General features: G+C 39.1%; 2 protein-coding genes across 4 annotated transcripts in view; one reads left to right on the forward strand and one right to left on the reverse strand.

The window, feature by feature from the left end:
- The window catches only part of LOC114938928 (uncharacterized), an 85,708-nt gene that overhangs the window by 20,837 nt on the left and 40,163 nt on the right, over positions 1-24,708 (forward strand). For both annotated transcript variants that reach the window (XM_029313087.1, XM_029313086.1), the window contains exons 2-4: positions 9,599-9,697; positions 9,805-10,100; positions 10,252-10,293. The gene's annotated coding sequence lies outside the window, so the exon portion shown is untranslated. The remainder of the gene's footprint in view (positions 1-9,598; positions 9,698-9,804; positions 10,101-10,251; positions 10,294-24,708) is intronic.
- On the reverse strand, positions 17,762-22,199 carry LOC114938930 (uncharacterized). Of its 2 annotated transcripts, none has more exons than XM_029313093.2 (4): positions 20,868-22,199; positions 20,667-20,798; positions 19,229-19,339; positions 17,762-18,836 (listed from the first exon to the last, which is right to left on the reverse strand). In XM_029313093.2, exons 1-4 carry the CDS (start codon positions 21,187-21,189, stop codon positions 18,385-18,387), a joined length of 1,017 nt encoding a protein of 338 aa, XP_029168926.1. In that variant the 5' UTR covers positions 21,190-22,199; the 3' UTR covers positions 17,762-18,384. The 2 variants fall into 2 exon arrangements, with proteins under 2 accessions (XP_029168926.1, XP_029168927.1); XM_029313094.2 differs by having other exon boundaries at positions 20,667-20,780; positions 20,868-22,194.

Raw genomic sequence — 24,708 nt, forward strand, 5'->3', positions numbered from 1 at the left:
AGAGAGAGCGTCCCCGACTTCATCGGCCCAGGTGCTCGTTGTCATGCACTCCCGTGTACTATATATCGCCGTGGGGGTGAGTGAGAGGGAGAGGAGTGGGAGGGCTGGTGGTTGTCGCAGCTCGCGCGCGGGCGTTCATTAGCGGCTGCACAGGGTGGATCTCGGAATTCGCGCAGCAAGGCTTTCCGCGAGGGGTAGGAGAGGAACGACGGTCGGATGGAAGCGCGGACGAGGAAGGAACGAGAGGAAGCCGGAGGACGAGGAGGAAGGAAGTTAAGCGCACTCCACTCGCCGGAGAGTTAATCCACGTGTGAAATTCGAGTGACCTCTGACCCCTGACAAAGTGCCTGCCTTTCTCCCTTCCGTCCTCCCGTGCGCCGTGCCGCGTTTCTCGCATCTCGCTCGGCGCTGCGTGCATCGGGCTTCAGCTACCGTGATCTGATCGGAATGAAGGAATGCTACCGGACACAAATGTCGTTTGTCTCGTATTGTATAGTTGTGCATCGCAGACATTCCGCGTACACGATTTTCTCGAAATACTAGGTGAAAAAAAGAAATCTTTGTATACGGTAATTAATTAAGAATTCAATTTCATATACATTAGGTATATGTATGTACAGTGTTGTGCTTGAATGATTTTTTTAAATTAGTTACATAAAGATGAGATCGAAATAAAAACATAAAGATCAAAAATATTTAGATAAAAGATGAAATTATATAGCGATTCATCTAGATAATTTTTAAAACTGCTCATGTAAACACAGTTATAAAAGAAAATTATAAAATTTACACGATTTTCTCGAAATACTAGGTGAAAAAAGGGAATCTTTGTACGGTAATTAATTAAGAATTCAATTTCATATACATTAGGTATATGTATGTACAGTGTTGTGCTTGGATGATTTTTTTAAATTAGTTACATAAAGATGAGATCGAAATAAAAACATAAAGATCAAAAATATTTAGATAAAAGATGAAATTATATAGCGATTTATCTAGATAATTTTTAAAGCTGCTCATGTAAACACAGTTATAAAAGAAAATTATAAAAGGGATAAATATATATGTATTTTCTCCTATTTAAACATTTTTATGTGCTATGATTCTAAACCAAAATTATCTGAAAATTATTTCAGATAACGTAGTAAAGATAATACTTTTTTTCATCTAAGATACAGATCTGATGATAATACATATTTTTATTATTTATATAAAAATAAGATGACGCCAAAGTTACATCTAGATGATTATCTATAATTTTATTTAGATAACAGCAAATACTGATTACGTACGTACATATATCATAGTTTACATCAGTCAAAAAAAAAAAAAAAAAAAAAAAAAAAAAAATTGATGCACTAATGCACGAATTATTATTAAGATATCGTCAAAGATGATGTAATAATTAAACACATTTTTCCTGCGGCAGTAAAATACGTGCAGCTTGAAATACCTCGCAATTTGAGACTCGTGTCCTGCTGAACAACAAAGTATTCCGATGGATTTTTGAACGATATAGCGATTCAAGGTCTCATTCTTTCGAGATTTTTGCATTTAAGGCGTGCGGACAAACCTCGGTTTTTCTTCGAAATGCTTCGCGGTCACTCGTGCTAGTCGTGCTCTCCATGATGCATTTATGACCATGCCGGAAGCCTGTGGTGCGCGCGGGAGGGAGCCGGATATCGTCGTATTGTTACCCATTGTGACCTATAAGTAGTTTCAAACCGGAATCCGACATTTAAAACATCTTTCTGAGAATGAGAAAAAAGATAAATGATTCACAAATTATTGGTTCAGATAAGAAGAACTTTATCGATCTATATCAGTGACACGCGTCATCTTACTTATTCTTAGGTTGTTATATATTATTAATTTGTTATGGATAGATAATCAATCACGTGATTCATTATAGTCTGAGCATTTTTGCGCAATCTCTTTCTTCTCCTTTTTCCAACGTTTTATTGTACTCGACTGCATTCATATACATAATTTTAATTTACGAATTTTTATTATGTACATAATTTTAAATTGCCAAATTTCTATTACGTTACATAAATTTAATTCCCGAATTTCCATTATGTATGTAATCTTAATTTATTGAATTTTTAATGTATACTTAATTTTAATTTGCCGAATTTCTATTGTATCGTTGAGAACTATTTTGTATATATGTATCTCATTCATAGATTTTTTCTCATTTTATTTAGTTTAATCGAATATAATTACGTGCGTGAAGCCGTTATATACTTTAATGACAATAACACCTTAAAAATTCACAGAAAAAAAGGAATCTTTGATTCAAGTATATTTTTATTCTTGAACGCTATTTGATTGATTTAAGCACAGAATGCTCTTTGTAATCACAAATTTTCATTTGTCTTAATAATAAATAAGTTTGTGTGAAGTATATTTTATTCTTAAAATATATTCTGGTTTTAAAAATCATTATATAGTAAAAACAAGCTTAGTCACATTTGTCACTTGTCCTTGCAATACTTATAAGTAAATTTCAGCTTCAACCAAGAATATTTTGCACTTTGTTTTAAGAATAAATTATCCTTTATCCAAAATTATTTATATTTGGCGCTATTACAAGGATCAAATATACTCGAATCAAGGCATATTTGCATTCTTTTAAGAAGATACCGTTATATTTAAACATGAGCAATTCTCGACAAATATTCTCATTCCTCCCTCTCCCCCTTCTTTCCACCGAAGTAAGGATCGCAGGATATTCGGAGACATTTGGGAAGGAAACCAGGACACGGATACCGCGCTGGTGGTGCGCGGAGCAGTCGGTTAGGTTATTGGGAAGCCGATATCTGGCCGCAGGGAGGATAGAGGAGGTCGGACGGAGAGTAGACTCGTTCGGTAGATTCGGAGAGGGTGGGAGTTGGAGTATTGGCTCCCGAAACTGGGGAATACCGAGGAAACGAGTTGTGTCGTATACCGTTGAAGCTCTCTTCCCGTCTTGCTTCACCCTCCGCTCCATCCGTTCTTCCTCCCTTTGTTCCTCTTTCTCTCTATCTATCGTATATACGTTCGCGACGGGCGGAGGGTGGTCCCTGCGTAGGATATGTATCCGCTTCCCCCTTTCTCTTTTTCTCCGTGGCATCCCTACCCAGCCATCACGCTATGGGCCCCATACCCCCCGATCCATATATTTAAAACAAATGCTATCTGATGCGGCGCCGCTTTGTGGAGGCAAGATGAGACCAAGCTCATCCCTCCGCTCTTTGCTCTCATCCTCCCGCGACCTCTCTCTCTCTCTCTCTCTCTCCGCACCCTCCCTTTCTCTGTGCCTGTTCTTTTTCCCTTTCACTCGCGCACGCTCTCTTGAACGCTTTGCTTGCCGCTCTCTTTTGCCGCTGGCTGCCACGGAAGCAGGGGTGCTTCCACGTCGCTTCGTCGAGAAGCTTCCTGTCCACGTTTTTCCGATACCGGAGAAACTAGCCTCGGATATGGTGTCCGGTGATACGGTTTCCGCGCTCTTACCGAGGATCATAGCCGGGATCTTTTATTCAATACTTTGAGAGACATCCGTGTAATTAATAGCTCGAGTGGTCGAATCAATTAATCCGCTAGAATTTTCTTTTTAATCGTTGGTGATTAATTTTTTTTTTTTTTTTTTTTTTTTTTTTCTCTCAAACTGAATCAGAATCATATAGTATCGATATCAAAGTAGAGAAAGAGAGAGGGAGAGAACGATGTACTTACGAAATGCTTTTAAATTAAATTAAGTATCGTATATATAAGTAGTGTTTAAAATCGAACTCTTATTTATCGATAATATTTCTAAAATAGGATATTATTACAATCGATCGAACGATACACAGCGATGTGTATTCGGAGAAGTTTGAGGATCGCTGAGGATTTCGTGAGAGCGTAGGTGTCGCGGGTCTATCAGCCAATGCGCGGGAGTTCGCCTATCTCCGCCAGTAAATCCGGCCGTAAGTTAAACTATTGGGGAATCGAGGCGGTTCTTCCCAGCGTCTCTCGAGCTACGTACTCCGGTAGGGTCGCGGAAGATCCTCCGGAATCAGGTTTACGTATATCTCGTTGCCTATCATCTCCATCACCATAGATTGCCCATAAAGAACCCCGGCAATCCGTGGTTATACGCGACGGGGTTATGGCTTCATTCTCTGTTGAATCTTTCGATCGAGAGAGAGAGAGAGAACTCTACCTTACATTTTTACTTTGCATTGAGCTTGTATTTGCGCTGGCTACGAACGAGAGAAATTAAATGAGGGAATATAGTCGCGAAAGAAATCGAAACGACATATTTATTTGTTATATTAATTAGTTTATTCTTATAACATTAGATTATTTTTATCGTGATATGAAATTAAGCTGCTTTTACGAAAGAATCTCTGAAGATAACGTAGTTATCGGAATGAATTTCGAACAAAAACTCGAGGAATGAGACTAGTAGGTATACGCGTGCTACAAATGGAGGTTAAATTCATCATCATATATTTCTCGGAGTTCTTCTCCGAGGTGGTCTGTAGTGCAGAAAACCAATTCTTTCAATCTTCTTAGCACGTTGTGCGAGCCCGTGCCCTTCCTTCGCCAGGGTGTGCCGGACGTGTCGTCGTAAGCGTACTATAGCCGAAACTAATTCGTTTTGTTAGCTCTGAAATTTAGGAAAACTCTCGGCTTCATGGTTGCATAATCTTTCTATCCTTTTTATAGTCGTACGGGTGAGAATAAATTGAAATTTGTGCGAATGACCGCAACATAGAAGGAAGAGTGGATAAGCTAAATTTAGAGAAAGGAAAGAGAATATATAGATAATTTATATTACAATTTTTTAGACACAAAAATTATATAAAAAAGACAATGTGACATATATATGTAACAGTATTCTGTTAAATTATTTTGTTAATTGCTCAATTTATATTAAGATTAAATTGTATATATAATATTCATGATTCTATTTTTTTAATATTTTTTTGAATTAGTTGACTTAAAAGATGATAATACTGGAAAAAAATTGATAGATTAATGAGAAAAAGAGATATATTGTAGATTCATAAAAAGATTATTATTTCAACATTGACATTTAATTGTAATGATACATCAGTAGCTCAAATTGATTTACCGAATGAAAAAAATTCTCCACTCGCACACTCTTTTGATGAATAATTTTTATTCTAAGATTTGCATCATCAATTTATAATTATTCAATTTTATGACTTTATATTTCGTACAATGTGCAAAAGTATCGTTCTTTATGTCCGTCGCTGGAAACAGGCGTCGATGATGAACATAGATTACCATTTCATCTACAAATATGTGAACTAAAAATAGAGTACCCTGTGGCTCTGGTATGGCATTTTAGTAGCGAATAAAGTTTAACATGAAAATAGCTTTTGTTGTGACGAGATAGAAGAAAAATTTAACTTGAAATTGATTAGTAAAATATATTACTAAAAACATTAATATTTGAATTTATATTTATTCACTTGGATTTATTATTACTTTTTTCTTTTAATTTTTTTTTCGTTTACACATTTTGATTTTGCGAGGAAAGTTGGCAATTTTCTATTCATGTTCATATATATTGATCTCTGCTAATACCATAATTTATCGAACAATGGTCGTCAGGTCAGTCTCCGGCTGGGCGCACTCATTGAGATGAATCTTAAGAATAATTTGTTCAGGTTTTTTTGACAGAAATATCTCGATCTTTTTTTCCACTTTGGAACATATAATATTTTGGAAGTTGCATAAGGTAGGCTATGAAAATAGTTTCTTGTGTCCTGTAGGTACCATGAATAAAGAGACGGATCGTCTCTTTTCAATTTATTGGCATTTGCTTTCCCATGAAGGCGGTCCCCTGAACAATTACGTCTTACAACACTTACATTTGCAGATGCTTCATTTATCTTGCCAGACCTGTCATATCATGTTTCAAATTGATGAAATTTATAGCTGCCGATATATTTATAATCACGATATATAAACTTTCTCTACAAATTCACTTTTTTTTTTTTATTAATTTGAACTTAATTTTCTTTTATCAGAGATTTATTCGGAAAAAAGATTAATCGTAAAAAAATGTTATATAGCCAAAGGCGATAGACAGTATCTAGTGTTGAATGTTTTACACTCTTAGAATGAAATCGCTTAGTTTGCATCGTGAGAGAGAGGTTGCAGTCCCTCCGGGAGCGAGCGATCGGGAACACGGGACAGGGGTGGAGGGTGGTTGGTGGCGATCCGTGTGTGTGTGTGTGTGTGTGTGTATATATATGTGTGTATATGTGTGTGCCGGGCAGTGTCCATTTATCTCGCGTTTTGTCGAGTGCCAGAATACGTCCTTTATTTACAGGCGACTCGCGTTTTCCAGGACGTTGCATCGAGAGTGCTGACGAGAAACGTGTTTATTATGCGATCCGCCTCGAAGTTACGCGCTCAGAGGGCGGATTGCTATTGTCGATGAACCCGATGCGGGGAGGCGGGTCCGCCGCTGTTTGCGCCCGCGAGCATAAAGCAGATTTTCAGTGATTTACGTCGAGTCACCAAACACACCGCGCGGATCGCCGTGAAAACGCCTTCGGCCGCCGTTTTCCATTCATCCGCGCGGTTTTCATACCCGGACCGATTTCATTCATGCCTAGCCAAGGTTGGGGAGACGCATCATCTCTCGATGAAATCCAGAACATTCGGCCCGAATGTAGAGTTGCGACTGCCGAATGTATATCTATGTGTCTGCATATTCACGAATGTGTGTTGGATTCGATAAATTATTATATTTCAAATCAGTGATTTTTCTATCAATCTGCCAAAACTATACGTAGAACGTTTGCACGTTTAAGGAAGTAGATATTAGTTTATTTTGTAATATTAATGGTTATTCTCTATTAAATGTTTATTATTTTTATGCAGAGAAAATTTTCTCTTCAAATTCAACCTGAACATCGTGGCAATCGATCTATCACAATAAGATATAAAATATGTTTCATTAATTTTATTACTATGTACCTACATATTAATATTTTTTATTGTATAGTAAATATTAATCAGAGAAACTCTTATAAAATTCTTCCAATACCATATTGTCCCACGATTACCTCGGGGTAAATTTTAAGACAGCATTCTCTCTGTACTTCTCTGTGTACCTTTGCTTAAAAAAAAATGATAAAAATATAACCTGGATCTTTTTAATCATCAATGCAATTCTTGATCGATTTGTGTCTGCTCCTGTGGAAATATATGCCATGAATCTTTCGGTCAACGGCACCCACGCATCCCGTGAGATGATCCTACACTTGGCGCGTCGCTCGTCGATGAATGTCCCGGAAGAGACATTCTTTCGGGCCGCGTGGTTCGCACCAGGATGCTCGGTATTATATCGTTGAATCGTATTGTCCACGAAAAGATCGTATAAGATTTCGTGTGATTGTACTTTAGTATCTCGACGACATCTCTCATTCGGGGACAGAGATGTCTCAATTACCTGATCTTACCTACTTTTACCTGATTCACTTATGTGGGAGATCGCGTTTGCGCGAATGGGAATTGTATGCGTCTAGAAATGCGAGCATTCGTGGTGACAGATTGAATAATCATTCACAAGATTGCAGAATTCGGACTGCAATTCTCTTACTGAATTCTTTTACTGAATTCGAATATAAAATTCTATTGAAATTTAAAATTATATGCAGAATGTGGAGCGTAAAAATCCTTTTGTTTCGTCGATGGAAAAGTTTTCGAAAAATGCGACCAAAATCTATTCATATCCGAAATATAGTCCAGTCCTTCACTATTCCAACAGCGTTAATGGAGTCACCCCATATTATGGTCAAGGTCATATTACCACGACGGCAATGTATGCAATTTGGGCAACCTTCACCAAAGACAACCCACGGGTTTCGGCTTAGCGATATTTTCTTGTATTATCTCGTTCGTGTGCGGACAGTCAAGCAGTTAAGGTTCTTTGCTAGAAAAAAAACAATTTGTCTCGCTTCTCCACTACTGCGCGGAGCCACGCGCCATAGAATTTTCAAGCAGAAATATGAAAGCTATTTTGCTTATATTATATCGTAAAAGTTTACGAAAACTTTCTAACGGCAAGGGACGACGCCCGGACGTACGCCTCACATTAAATTTATTTGGTTCTTGCGCAAAACATTTGGAGAAGAGAGAAAGAAGTATTCGTCATGGTGTGCGTGAGGTGAGGTGAAGCAAATGTATAAGTGATTACATTTTTCAAAAAGGTTTAAAGAGTTAAATATTGCATGCCATACTGCTGTCTTTTGCGTGTGTTATTGTCCTTTTCAAATTTTACTGGTCAAGCTGTTCTTTCCTTTACAATCTTGGAAGAAAACAATTCTCTGCCTCTTTATCCTTTCGTAACTTGAATATGGCAAGGCTTAAAGGCAGAAATAAATAAGTGTCAATTTTACAAAGGGTTTATATAAATGACGTTAGCACACATAAATATTCGTGTCTCCTTATCCGTTGCAATGTTACCTTACGGTGGAGACCTACTGACCTAAAGTTCTCGTTTTTTTATGGCGAATAGAGGACTTACATCTTTATCCTTTTTTTTTCTTTCGTTCTCTTTTTCCACTCCTCTATGTAGAGAGCTCATAAGCTAGGGGAGCGAACTGGATCACGATTCTTTCCGACCACCCTCTTGCTCGCGTCACCCTCCGCTTCGCGTCTCGATAGCGTCGCGCGAGGGTTGCCTCGATCTTGCAGAAAGAGAGAAATGCGATTTGGGATTTCCGCACTGGCAGTGGTTAGATTAAAGGGATCTTGTAAGACATCCGCTTGAGTTACTAATAAAGTATCTTGTCTGCAATCTGTTCTCGATTGTTTCGTGACGTTTTATGTTTGCGCGAATTAATATAAAAATTGTAAAGCAAAAGAACCGTTTAAGTAATAATTTTATGAATTTTACAATTTATATAATACCTACATAATATTGCAAAACTTATAAAATTATTAAAGATATTTATTTGTAACAACGCTGCTAGATAATGCTGCTGCGTATTTGTTCGTGATCTCACGTAAATATGTCAGTCGGTCGTTCTAGGTGTATTTAAAATCAAAGACCTCGTTCCAATTTACAAAATTCGTCACGCGTAGCCGACATTACCGTTATGCAACGATTTTTTATGATATAAAGAAGTTTGTTCCACCATCTGCTTATACAAAGACTAGGCGTATCGAAAGATTTCTAACTAAAATTTAGTTAGTTTACGTATCTATATTCCAAAGTCTATTGTGTTACATATTTGATGACCAATTTAAAAATATGGTATAGCTTTGAATAGAATGAAAATTGGTCTACATACACATGTACGCGTGTAACATGAAACAACCTCTTATTGACATGCCTAATCAATTTGCATCACATATAAATCTATCATAAATCTTATCTTTAAATTCAGTAATTTGTTAAATGCGACGTAACAAGAGGTTAATAAAAAACTACTAATAATTTAAAATACATTATTTTATTATAATTTTAAATATTTTATTAAATATGTTATTTAAATATATATTATATATTAATTTTAAATGAGAATTTTTGAAAATTAAAGAAAAGATTCTAATATATATATATGTATTTTATTTGTTACAGATTGCATCCTGTAGTTTCGCATGTCGTGAATGCTACGAAGGATCACGAGAGGAGGAGGAGGCCCGGAGCGGCATCGGGCGATAGCGGGGCAGCTGTAAGGTGCGCAAAATAAATATATAACAATTTTGAAGAAACATATAATTTTTATTACACTTATTTAAGTATTTCTCTCTCTATATATATATGTATTTTATTTGTTATTACAGGTAAGTTTATTGATAAGCTGACCGTGAGATTTTTGATTGCCGAACGGTTTGTTACGTCGTATGATTAGTAGTTTTCGGATTGTTTTTCTTATTGTGCAATGTATGCGAGATACGCGTGCGGTTCACGCGTCGCGTCGGAAGTGTCGCGTATCGGAAGTATCGTATAAAATGTCGGGCGGTCGTAATTATTCGTATTTTCGCGAGTATCGTAAGTGCTATGAAGGAGCAATAACAGTCGACCAAGAGAGGAGGAGGAGGCCCAGGGAGGCATCGGGCGACAGCGGGACAACTGTGAGGTATGTAAAATAAAAACATTTTTTTCTAAACTGCATTATTTACGAGATTTTCACGTTCGTTTCCAGACTTTCAAAACACCTTGTATATACACACACTCTTCACGCATTCCCACATATACGTATATACATAATTTGAATATTTTGTTTTCAGATCAAGGTGCCGTGTACTACAACTTGGCTATTGCGCGTATCGGTGAGTGAGAAATTGTTAATTTTTTAACATTTCTATTAGCGGTAATAGGGTAATGTGCGAAGCATTTCATTTCGTGGAAACTAATAAACAATTATGAGTTGTAGCTTTATTTTCAATAGCTCGTGGTAGTTTTAGAAAATATTAATTGAATTATTTTTTATCTGCCACGAAATGATATGCTAACTTCACACACATACATACACATACTGATATTTTTAATTATGCGAAAAATGAATGGAATAAATGGAGTTTAATTAGTTTCATCAATTTCATTCAAGAAACAACGCGTGCGTTCACATTGATTATTATAACAAAATTTAGTTTCTCAATTTTACGCCGGAAAAAGAGATCGATTTTTTTTTTACAAAACAAAAAGATTGCATTGAAGTTTTGAAACGACCGTGCCAAAAATTTTCGAGAATGGCACGATGCTGAGACACCACATATGGCCGTCGGGGAGTATTAGATAATGGTGTTAGCTCTCCCCAATATATTCAGCTACCCTATTTCTAGTGGTAGCTTTTGTACAAAGAACCCTGGGTACGCAACATGCACACAAGCAGAACGCGCATATTGTCACTGGTTTCGTTGTTGCGTGCGTGTCTCATTAATAGCAGAGATTCTATTTACAATGTCAAGAATCGTTGACATGTTTTTTAAATCAGCTTTTGATACACATCTATTTTAATTGAGACATAAAAATTATTTATAATAACATTACAAATTTTTACAATTTTGACAAACAATTTTCTGTAGAATTCTATAATACATAATCTATTTATTTTATAAATTCATAAAAAAATTTAGAATTATATAAAGAATAATAAGGTTTCTTATTCTCTATATCAACCATTATTAGATATGTCGCGTGCAGTATCGATATCGAATATTTTCAAATAAGAATCCGAAGTGAATGGATACCCACGAGATATTAACGTCTATAGAATGGATCAGGAGGTTTCAAAAGGGAGTAAGGCGGAGGTGCAGTTGAAAGGAGAAGGGGGGAGTTTGGTTGATTTTGAGGGGTTGCTACGGGGGTTGTCGCGGCGTACCCCTGCGGGCTCCCGCTCTCGGCTCCTAGAGGCCAGGGTGGTTTACCCCCGACGACCGTAATACGCTGTACGAAGGGTGAGAGTGCAGCGAGTGTGCGCGAACGTGTGTGCGTGCACACGCGTTAGAATGCGGTGTTATGTACATGGGTAGCCGCGTATTTCGTGTACAGTCGGTGACATTAATGGCAGATGCGGGAAGGAAATGCAATATGATATAAACAAATACCACGTGTATAGAATTTTTTTAAAAACCCAGACAATTTTATTCTTTATTTCTATTTTTAATTAAATAGGTTTTTCTCTCTCTCGAATTACGAGTATATGTCACAATTATTATATATTTATTAATCAATAGAGAAAAGACATGATCAATGCTGATTAATACTTGTTTATTACTCAAGTTACATTGGTCACTGACAGAAGTGTCTTATCAGCTCGCATTAATTTCTTTGTCACGATATAATCAATCGCAGATGTTTAGAATGTTTGCCTTCGTAAACCTCACGCGCTATACACGTACGCCATCGAATAAGGCACGCCGCTTTCGATGAAAGGGGACCACTGGACCAAGAATAATCGATAAATCTGCTCTGGAAGGGCGAGCTCATCCCTCCCCTGTAGTCTGCACTATACGTCCAAGCAATCTTTAGGATCAGTAACGACACGCTTACTCCTCGAAAAAGTGTGCCGCGGTGTCGCCTTTGAAATATGAACGCGACGTTCGTAAGCAGGATTTTGCGCCACAATATTTTCAAGTTTTTTTTTTACAAAGGATTACAAGACAGATGCTCCTTACAAAAGATCTGTTTGATATTCAGTTCACGTCAATGCGTGATGTAAGCATTTGTTGAACGAAAATTAAAAATCAGACAATTCGATTGAAATAATAAAAATCAAACGATTATATTCAGATTATTAGATGATATCTCGTTTAGATCGTCAAAGAAATCTTTTAATCTGTAGAATGTCATAAGAGAAATTGCGAACAAGCGAGTTTAAAGCTGAGAACGCGAATAGCATTTCTCGTTATCCGCCTAGTCAGTGTCACCGAGAAGGGCGAGAAGCTCGTAATCTATGTGAGAACCTCTGCGGGATAAGTCTCACCCTATCCAGTCATGTGTGATGGACCTAAATGGATGAGACGCACCCCTGCAGCGGCTGCTGGCCTATCGGCTGTCCATAATTTTTGCAGCTATTCCAAAGGGTAATATCTGGAGGGTGGGTACACGAGGTTCTCTCTCTTTCTCTTTGCTTTCGAAAGGATAGGTACTAAGTACCTACTTGCTCCGGCATTAAAAATGCCGGGATGCGTTTGTCACGTACGTCTAGACCCCCATCTAACTCTCCCGCATCTTTCATTCTCTTTTCGTTGATAGCCAATAGAAATGGTAAATATATCTTTATCAATACATATCCTCGATCTCGATAATTTTTCCGCGAGATATATATAATGCTATAATTTTTCATAACAAAGTTTAATATCTTCAACTCTTTTCACGTTTATAGAAACAAATTTTTATATAATAATTCTTTTAATAAATTTCAAAAATTGATTTTTTAAAATAGAAATATGGAAAAAGATATGTAATTTTTTAATATTATATTTTTATAGTACCTATATACTTTGCCGATTAAATTTCTCGGCTGTAAAATGATTAATATGATTTTATACCATTTTCATAAAATTTTCGAAATGCAGTTTTGCATGCATAAAATGTCATAATGCATTCGACTCTCGATGATTTCCACATTTCGAACACTGTAACGAAGCTTCTGAGTTATGTAAAGAAGCGCGTGTGAGGAAGAGAAAGGGAGAGAGAGAGAATCAACTGGAGATATTACGTAGGTTCATTTCGACGTGAATCGATTTGGCAAATTGGTCAATCGCTGAGGGGTCAGAATTTCAGTAGCGGCTGCGATGACGAGGTAGAAACGAGGCTTCAAGGGGGTGGTGTCGGGTTGTACGAGGACGGTGGAAGGAGAGACGGTGTAAGGAAATTGTTCCGACGTGTCCACTTCCTCTCGGACTGATGAGTTCCGTTCTGTCGCTGGATGGAAGCTGGGTGAACCCTCGCAAAAAGAAATCGAGGGTCCGGCCCAAACGCTTCGAACTTAGCTAGGAATTTGATCGAGGAACCGATTTCGTGGATTTTCGGGTCAGCATGGTAAACGTCAGTAAACGTGGTAGAATCGCGGGATTCATATTCGAATCGCGTAACCCTGAATGCATAAAAGTCGCTTCGAATTGCGACAAATTGTAACGCGGAGAAAGCGCGAGTAAATTATTCGTACTTGTTATAGAATAAAATTTGGAAAGATTTATATGTATTTGATGTATAACTTGTATTTTAAGTACTTTTTTATCTTTTTATTTTTTGGCTATATTTTTTATCAATGTTGGTTTCCCAACAAAGAAAAATACTTGGCTGGTTCCTTTGATTTATTTATTTTTTCGATATAAGAAACACACAAACCTCAATAAAGGTCTGTCAAAAAAAGAACTGTTCTAATAGAATTATATATAACTTGAAATTTTTGACGTATATTATCTTTTTGTTTGTTAAGTGTTCTTTCATCTTACCTATAGTATTTCCCACCAACAAAGGTTTTTTTTTCAAGTTAGGTTTTATAGTCTTGTGTAAGAGCACAATTGCGGTCTGCCAAATATATGCATACTTGAGTGATTTTCAAATTTTTTCAAAATATTTTGCTATGCTGTTTGTCTTCAATAACCCTAAGATCTAACCTTATCTCAGTACTCGTGTTTGTATAGTTTGTGATATTGCTAATGAAAAAAAGTAGGGAAATGAAAAAGAAACGCATAGGTTGGTCGGAGTGAGCAAAAAAAAAAAAAAAAAAAAAAAAAAAAAAAAAAAAAAAAAAAAAAAAAAAAATTACCAACACGCAAAGGAACAAAAGAGCGGCGCGGGCAGGCCACGAGCGAAAAACAAGTTTCCTCTCGGAAACAAATGCGGAAAGATCGATCCGCGTGTTTCGCGGGGCGACGGCGCGGCCTCGCCGATTTAGCGGTGGAACGCGGCTTGAAAATCGGCGGTTTCCGCCGAAACGATTCGCCTTTTCAACGAGCTCTCTCGTGTGCCGCCAATCGACGCGGTCAAACGGCCGCGCCTCGGACGGAAACAAACGTGTGCGTGAACGTGCGGCACACGTAGTACACGTGACTGCGCGACGCAGGTTACTCTTTAATCCCGCGACGGCGGCCGCGAACGGGTCGATAACCGATAACGAGGTCGAGGCATTGCGATGCAAAACAGCTCGTTAAACCGTTTTTTTTTCTTAAGGTCGCGCGTCTTTACCTTCGTCCTTGAGCAGTCGCGAGTTTAAAAGACGTTTAAATTTGAAGAGGCGCGCCTCCCGCGAGGACGACGGTTCTGTGCGTCGTCGAGGGAAGAAGAAATCGTCTTCGTTGTCGTCGCCGAATGCCTCTCGAAAGAGGCTTATTATTTCCGCGGTCTTTCCCTCTTCCTCCTTCTTCGGATTCCTGCGAGACTCCGCCGTGTAATCCTCGACACGTTTCATCGCAAGAACAATTAGTGTCCCCGCTCGGGAGAGAGTCTGTGGGGACGATTCTTTTATAGATTAGTTCGCGAAGGACTCGCAGAGATGATTAAGATCCTTTGAGTAGCGCGCTGCGGGCGTTCCTTTGTTCATTTCTGTTTTATTGTGTCGTCGCGTGTCGCGAAATTCCTCGATGCTGATCGAGAGAAATTTGACAATCATTCACGAAAATTATAGACAAACTTGAGCTATTGATTTGTGTTGAAAGTATTTAATAAATAAATTTATTTGCTCTTCGAAAATAACTTTTTCTCTTAAAATTTACCATGAAAATCATAATAATCGTGAGACAATATGGTATTCGAAGAATTTTATAAGAGTATCTCTGATTAATATTACCACAATAAAAAATATTAATATCTATTACAATAAGATATAAAATATGTCCGATTAATTTTACTATGTACGTGGTAAATATTAATCAGAGAAACTCTTATAAAAAATTCTTCCCAATATCTTATTGTTCCACAATTAGCATGATTTTCCGAGTAAATTCTAAGAGAAAATTCTGTCCGTGCACGACGAAGAACGAATATCTCGACTCTTTTTCGCGGGAAGTCATTTATTCTCGACGTAAACGGGGAAATTTGCGCGAAGTAGACCGATCGCGTTGACATTGCCTCCGCAACCGTGGAGAGACCTTTACGAGCGCGCGCGCGTAATCCTGTGCGTACAACGCGATCCACGCGTAGCTACGTAAACGTAGCGTCCCGACCCCGCCGCACATCCACAGTGGCCTCTTTCGCATGCGTAACGCCTGCGGTCGGCGCGTTGTTGGGCAGGTGAACCCGGACGAGAGAGCGACACGCAGGAGAGGACGGGCGGGGAAGTTACTAATTGTCCGAGCCCTTTGCCCCTCGACCCGGCCCCCTCATCAACGCTGATTGCCTAACTCTAGGACCCTCGAACCAGGGTCCTCACGATTCTAGACTAGCGAAGAGGATCGACGTCCTGTCCTCCCTGTCAACGTGTCGACAAAGCGCGCGCGTGCAAATCAACCGCTCCTTCCGCGTCGCATTATACTTTGATCGCTCCCGTCTCGAAGTCCTTGTCGTCGGCTTTTTGCCTTGCCGATCTACGCGTTTGTAATAGCAAAAGTAATTTTATTTACTTCGATGTACACACAGAGAGTAACTGGAACGAATTTGATTTGATATTTTTCAAATGAAATTTTCGTATCGTGAATTTTTTATGATAATGCACGCGAGATATGGACCATTACACGGAATTTTCGCATATACTCGTATGCACATATACGTACACACGCGCGCGCGTATATATGATAAATCTGGTTGCGCTATAATTAATGTAATTATCTCGAAAAATGTTCAGTTCCTGTACCTGTATACTAATTGCGAGATTACGAGGTCAAACGCAATCGCTCGACATCGTGACACGTAAAATGCCAGAGGTCCTTCTAATAAGAGCGGTTTGTCCCGAAAAATCGCGAACGCGCGCGCGGAGGTCTGTGTACACCGAAAGTCGATTATTCAGTCCCGGATATCCGCACGTCCGCTCGTCGTTGATTTTTCCATCCCGTGCCATCGCGGCTGACTCAATTATACATGACGATTCTTTGAGCAAACATTAGTTAGCGCCGATCGCGCTCGCGCGTCGGGATTGGCTTGGATCGGTTCGCCTCGTCGGTTCATGCGGTGACCCTTCATGGTTGCTTGGTTCCGTTGTCTACTCGTCAACGAACAGCCCCACGGCTACACGGGGTGTCAACGCGGTTCTCATTTTCTCGCTGGGGCTAATCCTATTAAGCGCCGTGCAAACCTACGTCAAGCCGACCGACCGGACGGACGGTCGGTAACCGGTTTAGGTATAACATCGCGATTCGATCGCGATTTTTAATCAAGGCAATCTGATCAAGATTTTACATCGCGCGAACACGTTACGTGCCGCGTATCGAATTTTTGCCACGGGGCGTTTTCTCGATCCGGAGAATATATATATCGGACGTATATACATGTATATGTGTGTATCGGTGACAGCGCGTGCATACGTCGCACCTGCAACCGGAATGCGAAAATTGAGTTATTCGACGTCACCGAAATTAACTGCACTCGTGCTCTGTGCACCAGTTGACAAACACGACCGGAACAATTCAGAAAAAAAACTATCCCTTACCCCAGGTCATGTTTCAGCGTGATGCAGGGACACAATCCCGACGGGCATTTCGCGTCACGCGAGACGACGTCTCTCGTTGAATAAAGCGAACGTTATCTATCGCGCGACAGTCTCATTTTTTTTTTTATGCGCAGCACTCGAAATAATTTATAATTATTCGCAAAAAATAGGAATTTCTAGAAGTAAGTGATTCGTGCCGATTTCGGCGATCGAACGCCGAAGAACCCCTGACTCGTCGGATTTATTTTCGACATACTTGAGAACCGCTGATATCTCGAGCTTCTATAGGTACTAATACAGATCTCACGCAGATCCCCTCGATATAAACCATTCTCCACCCTTGTGTTCGCCGTATGGGATCCCCTACGCACACACGAAAGAGACGGAACGATTGCGCGGCGGTACGACCATTCAGATTTAAATCGCGACCGAAAAAAAAAAAAAAAAATATGGATCCCTCTTGCAGCAGCACGACGCGTTCCGCTTTCTTTCATATTCTTCCTTTCTGCTCGAACTATTTGACGATACTTTCTCGACACTTTTGAGAATAGATTTTCGCGCGCGCGCGCGCGCGCGTCGATATCGATCATTCGTATATAGATATTTATATGTATGTAGGATCTATGAATAATAGTGATCGATCGATTAAATTAAATTTGATGAAAAAGGTGGTGAAAATAGAGGTGAGATTAAATGACAGACTGTTTAGACGTATAGATCTCGATTTTATTCTTCTCTCGCGTTGCATCTCTATATTATATACCATCTCTGTTTACAGTAAATCTTTCTTATAAATAATATCGATATCTTTGTCTTTTGGTCTCTGTCTCTCTTTCATCACTCATTCACACTCATTTATACTTACACATAAAATTCCATGAACACACGAATGCAGATAAATTCTTATCTCTTTATAACTATTTTATTGTCCACGAACTATATACACGGTTATATACAATTCGTTTTCGGATGTGTATACATTTGTTTAAATTTATAGAATTCATGACGAATTTTATAAATTTCTAAGTATTAATAAATTCAGGTTCGTTAATAAAATTAATGAAAAATTCTGAACAGTGCTTTTTATACTTAAATGACCTCTTATAGCTTTCTACCTTCGTAAAACCGAAGAGAGAAACGCACACTCGCTAAAACACTTCGGAGTACGATCCACTAAGAAAATTTCGCCATTTGTTTCCGAGCTAAAATCTGCAGTCCTCGTAATATCAGAGATGCGTCGCTTATTAAAACACGAAGACGAATAAATCTCTCATCACTAGCCTTTCGGGACTTGAATTGTCATTGTCGCACGAGTTTGTCCTGGACCCTACGGCTTCGAGTACGGCCTCCAGACCGGTTTCGTGGATGGTTTCGTCGGCGACGGACTCCTTTCCGATTGCGATAGCCTCTGGGAGATGAGCGTGGTCGGCGCCTTCAGTTCGTTTCTCACGCCTTCGATCGGCTTCTTCGTGTTTTTGTCCTGCGGTGGCGACGACGACGACGCGGACGTGCTCGGCGGCAGAGGGTTGATTCGAAGGGGCACGAAGGCACTTCGGACCTCCTCGACAGGGGAGTCGTTGCTGGACGTGTTGCCACTGGATGGCGATCTGGACGGGCTGGTCCTCAGAAGGCCGGCCGTTGCTGGCGTCGAGGCGGTTGTCATCGTCGCGCCAGACGTCAGGGCGTATTCCGAATATTTGATGTGATCGAACGTATACGGCGAGAAAACCGGCGGAAAGCCCGGATTGAACAGATCCGGCGGTGGTATTGGCATCGCTCCTGATGAAGAGAGAGAAAGAGAGACGGAGAGAGATAAAATCGGTTAATCTCGACTGATCGTGTTCGCGGGGGCGAAAACGTAGCGTTGTATAAGTCGCATTGTTGTTTCAACGACGAAACGGGACATACGCGCGTGGAGAGGAGCAGGCAGGGCGAGGAGAGAGCGTTAGAGGGGTTCGCTGTGGGAAAAGAGAACTCAGACTCACCCCTCGGTCCAGCTCACGGGGGTATGAATCATCGGCAGGCGTCGCGGACTCGACGAAATCGATAACGCGGATTCTCTCGTAAGCGCTCCTCTTTCCACACTTTTTCTTCGCGTTCGCGATACACCGACTAATATTTTTTCCCCCGCATTTATTTTTCTCTTTGTTTTTTTTGCAACGCGACTTTACCTTTAATTAGAGCAGGATGCTGCAAATGCCAGGCCTGTGTGATATATGTGGTATCCAACCAGGGGTTGAGTATGGCACCCAATGGGGGAAATCCGGGACCATATTGATAATCTGTAAAATAAATCGCAGGGATGAATCGCGATTACAAATTTATTACGCTAATTATTTTCGATCAAAAATCAATTCCATCGTTCGCGCGATCTACGCGAGATAGATTTGTTAAAGACTCTCTCTCTCTCTTTCGCAGTTTATATCGGCGGCTATACGTACAGATTATAAATCTGCAAAAAATAAAAGTTATAGACCGACTTGTGAAACCGTTACATGATCCCTGCCGCTTCGAAGAGATAAAGTCTCGGTGACGCGGGCTAACGAACCGACAAACACCAGAAAGAAGGAACCCAAGACCTATAAAAGCGAAGATTAACGGCGCTTCAATCCGGGCGATCCGGAGAGGAGCACAGCAGCTAGTGTATCTCTGTTTATACGAGCGTGGCATAAAATCCATTATTACGACGTGGCGCGGCGGGTTTTCGTGGCGCGGCACATGCTACCGCCATATGCGGTGCGATAAACAAACGCGTAAACGCGGCTTCTTTTGCAGACGTCTATCTCCCCCGACGTCTCCCTTCCCCTGTCCGTGTCTTCTTCCCTTTCTCGGGCACCGGCTGATAAACAGTTGGACTTGATGCGCCGCGGCGACCAACCGGCGGCCGGTTTCAGGGAAAATAAACGCGAATATAGAGCTCGGAAGAAGAATGCAACGCCGACGAAGATCTTGATCTCTCTCTCTCTCTGTCGCGGATTTTGACACGCTGCCAAGGGAGGAATCGTTTGACTGTGTTACCCTCCTCGTGTTATGTCGCCGTATACGCTCTTGCGCGGTGCATATGTGCATGTGCGCGCGCTCGCTCGCTCATTCGTTCATGTGCACGTGCGAGAGCCCGCCGACGCTCGGCGTCGAGGGCTCGGGCACCGTTTCAGCGCCAACCGCCACCACCTCGCGGTTTGAGGTCCGCCAGATATACGCCGAATTATTAAACGCCCGCGAGGCCTCGTTTGCGGATTCCGCGGTGGTCACGGAGCTTCCGACGACTTTTCGGCTGCCGACCGAAAACACACCGATAACCGCCGCTCCTCTTCCCCACCTCCCCCCTCGTTCTCTGACTCTAATCGCGTTTCGGGATTAATTATCGTTTATTGTATTTGTACGTAAACATAGTCCCTTTCTCTTCGCGGACGTGTATTCTTTAAAAAGGAAAGAGAGAGAGAAAAATTGAGAGGAGTAAATTAATTGAAAATTTTGAAATATTACATTATCAACATGCGCGTTGTTTGTGTGTATAAGATTTTGTTTTTCGACATAGTCGTCGTAAGATTGATCGATAGTTACGATTATGATAAAATTGTAAATATTATGTTGTTTATATCGACTTACTCGACTTAGATCTTGGCTCGCGTGGTCCGTCTACTGTGACCTTGATGGCTTTAGCATACGTTGCAATTTGGTTCGGCATCGAACTGATCTGGATCGTCAGCGAGAAGGATTTTCCTGAAATAAAAGCGGAATCTAATCCTTAAAGTTTAGCGTATATATAGAGAACTTATGTTTATGACCGTGTACAAATGCTCGACTCACCTCTTCCACTGCGCCCGACGAATCTTAGATCATTGAACTTGGCGATTTGATTCTTCATGACGGCCGTAGAATTTCGTAGTTCACCAAAACAGTTCTCGTCGTTGCCAGCCCTAATGGTAACCACGGTGCCGTCGGTGACCTCGTCCAACGATATGACCTTGAACGCTACCGGAAGAGACTTGTTTGATCTCCAGTGGGACGGCAGTGTAGAACATAGGATGGAGGGACTTCCAGTCTGCACCAAATCCCCGTGACAGGTTCTGAGAGCTTCGTAGATTGCCTTGTAGGTTTCCATCGCCACCGGACCATCCGGTAGATGCATTTTTTCTCAAATTAAACGAAAAGTTCAAGAAAAAAAAAAAAAAAAGAGAAATTCAATGATTTTTTCACGAATTTGAACGTGCAATCACTAATGAACGGCGAACACGATCGATCACTGCTCTTCTCATAATTCACTGCTCTCACGTTTGCAGAAAAACGATAATCACGATAAACGCAAATGATCTCTTTGTGCCCCCTTTCTCTCTCAACGAAGTAAGTTCATCCGTGCTCCAGATTCGAGTTGATGTTTCGATCGCAACTTCGCACCGCGGACTCGTAAAATAAATCGTACCGACGCGCACTCGATGCCGGCTGAGCGGATTCTAGTTTTTCGTGGCCGTAGCCACAGCTATTTAGGGGGGATTTTTCTCCCCTCCAATTTTTCCGGAGCCCCACCCAGGACAAGCGCGTCGACCAATGAGGACGGCGGTCGTGTTGTGGCCTCCGCGGCTCGCCGCCTTCGCCCCTAACCAGGCTTAGGGGGTGCTTTGCGAAAGGGGCTGCCTGCCTGCTGCCTGGCTTGCCAAGGGTGGCTTGGCGCCTCTGCTCTTCCTTAACATATCCACTCGAGCTCTTTCTCGCTCCCACTCGCTACTCCGTCTCTTATTCATCTCTCTCTCTTTCTACCCCGTTTCACCTGTCTCCCTCCTTCGGTCTCTCTGCCTTCTCGTGTTCTGCTCTCCTCGTCATGCTGGCCCCGTCGCTACCTTTCCACCTACCGAGCCACCTACGTGCTCACGCTTACGTGACGACGTAAATTCTCACGCGCACGTGTTCGAACTACCCCACCACTAGCGAGCGATCTCTGCGACCCGACTCCTCCGACAGCTGCACGCGTTTCTTGACCTCCAAGGCTAATGCATCTTGCCCAAGCGGTGAACCGACGAATCTTTTGTGTGTGTTATATTTCCTTTGTAAATCTTACGAGTACTCGTATACGCGATGTATTTTTCCGAAATATTATTTGTACATCTAATTTTAGAATGTTGAAAAAAGTATCTAGTATTTTATCTATTGCAGTCTCAGGAACAAATCGTTTCACATCTCTATGAGAATTCATATTTTTAAAAAATTTTTATTTCATTTATATTTTATGCAAAAGTTAAAGAAAATTTAATTAACCGAACTTGAATATTTTTATACGAAAATATTACACACATGCACACGCATACGAACATATGACAATGAGTATACAATATGTCTTGATTTCACGAGATTGATGACTATCTAAACAATTATTAAAGCTGCATTCTAGAAGTCGATTTATTTCATTAAATTTAATTTTATTTTGTTCTGTATTATAAATAGTGTTCTTAAAATGAAATTGATTTTTATTTCATTTCCATTTTTATTTAATGAATCTTTGTGGCATGTAATATAAACGCATAACCCTGAAACTTAAAAAGATTAATTGTTTCTTGAGATTTATGTTTATGGTTATGACCTGTCTTTTCAAGATTTACATATAAAAGAGTTGAAATATTGAAAAGAGTTGAACTGAAAACTAATTGTTAAGAGTTAAAATTGAACTTGGTCTTTACAAAAATTAACGAAAAGAGCGACTGGCGGTCTCCCTCGTAATAAATCTTGTCAGTACTATATAGTCGGTTTTTTTTTTTTTTTTTTTTAAACTGAAATTACAAAGAAGCTTGACCGAAATATCTAAATATTACCTACATGTTCTTGTTTTTCTCACATATACATCAAGCGTTTTTATATTATGTGTCCATTAATTTAATAGTTTATTTCGAAATTTTCCATGTCATGTTTGCACAATGTTTGCATAATTTTCAAGATTTTCATAAATTCATTTTAACGATCATTTTTTAAGAGTAAAGTTTAATATATTTTTACAAATCATTTTGTCGTAAATAAATCGTTAAAATTTATGTATACATATGCCTATTTATATGCAATTCCTATACTGATGGTTGTCCTTTGTCAAACAAAAACAGATGAGTATGTAGAAAAAAAGGTTGAACATGTGTTTCAATTTTAAATGTTATTTTCTGACATATACGATCTAGTCTGCGGTATTTCTGTGATATATTTCTTTAAAGAATATACATACTACATTTTCAAAGGTGTTTTATTAGTGTCGATTTTTGAATTTCAATACGTATTAAAAAATTCTGATTGAAATTAATTCCCGCAGTACTCTGTATATGTATACACGTAAAAAATAAATACATGTTAAAGATAATATGACAAAGAAAAAAGAAAAATTAACTGGCATGTAATTACAGATAATGTGATACAGAGGAACAGAAAAATCCTGATCTCTTATACACGAATAAATTTCACACGCGCTTTCATGTTTATACGTAAAATCAAATTACTTTATGAAGATTTAATATAACGTTTATCCAAATATTATTAGATACCATGTTCTTCGAGAAATAATAGAGAATTAATTCGTTATTAAATCAAATTATTATTTCGATTATTAAATCAAATGCATAGTTTTAAAGTATTGCAAAAAATATTTCTCGCTGAAATTATTTTGATCATTTATTATATTATAAATAGTATGTTGAAAAAAAATATCATCTTTCTACCTCATCAATGATGCAAATTGTAGTCATTAATATCGCGTATATCGAATGCAACAAATTAAATTTTTTAGTCAAATTATGACGAAAATTTTTAATTTTATCATTTTCAAAGTCTTCAAATATTATACGTAAAATTATTACGTATATTTGCTCTACTTAAATGATTATTATCTTAAAAAAAAACTACTTTTCTAAAATTAAAAGAAAATTGCAATCCAATCTATCACAATCCATTTGACTTATGTTGATCATATGTAATTGTTTTATTGTACAGGTGTGTTTTCGTATTTTAATAGAGTCTTTTAGTTTTTTATTTTATATTAAAAAAAATAACACGGACATGTTTTTTTGTTATATATAATTCATTTTCGTACAATAAAATCTCTTAACGCAAATTAAAAAAATTTATTGTTATTTATGTGTGTATATGAAGTAAACTAAAATATATTACTTGTTCAAATAATTGCAAAGAAACTTATCATAATTCTATATAAGAAATTATTACTTTTAGAAATTACAAGTTAGATAAACGTTAAGTTACAAAAAAATGTTTTGCGGTTGTACTTTTGTTATAAAATAATATCAGTATTTATTCGCAAAGATTGGAAATGCGTATTAAACGACAGGCTACTATCCCCTTTTTTCGTTCTTGTAGTATCAGAGAAATTAAATATCAGAATTATATTATAACACTAGCTTCAATTTTTAGTACGAAGCTCCAATATCACGTTGGTCAAATTCTATGACTTGAGTGTTGACTTTTATAAATATCTGCTTTAGATATGACATCGGTTTAAATGTGTAGGTATATGGAAGATAACGCATATAATACAAACGTGCTAATTTGTAGTCCATTAAAATGGATATATTTTGCGAGAGATAATAAATGAACAGTGTGTTTTATGCGCGTTGAGTTTTTGTGCGTGTGCGAAAATGTTTGCTTTACGCGTTTTACACGATTGTTC

The sequence above is a fragment of the Nylanderia fulva genome, unplaced genomic scaffold (assembly GCF_048542155.1).
Source record: "Nylanderia fulva isolate GAGA-0341 unplaced genomic scaffold, ASM4854215v1 Scaffold26, whole genome shotgun sequence".
Taxonomy (NCBI): domain Eukaryota; kingdom Metazoa; phylum Arthropoda; class Insecta; order Hymenoptera; family Formicidae; genus Nylanderia; species Nylanderia fulva.

What these genes read in the sequence shown, in the direction of transcription:
- LOC114938930 (XM_029313093.2), bottom strand. Translation starts at nt 21,189, where the DNA reads ATGCATCTACCGGATGGTCCGGTGGCGATGGAAACCTACAAGGCAATC. An exon ending in CGTCGGGCGCAGTGGAAGAG is followed by an intron (nt 20,799 to 20,867) that starts GTGAGTCGAGCA and finishes TTTAAGGATTAG; the next exon opens with ATTCCGCTTTTATTTCAGGA. An exon ending in CGAGCCAAGATCTAAGTCGA is followed by an intron (nt 19,340 to 20,666) that starts GTAAGTCGATAT and finishes TTTATTTTACAG; the next exon opens with ATTATCAATATGGTCCCGGA.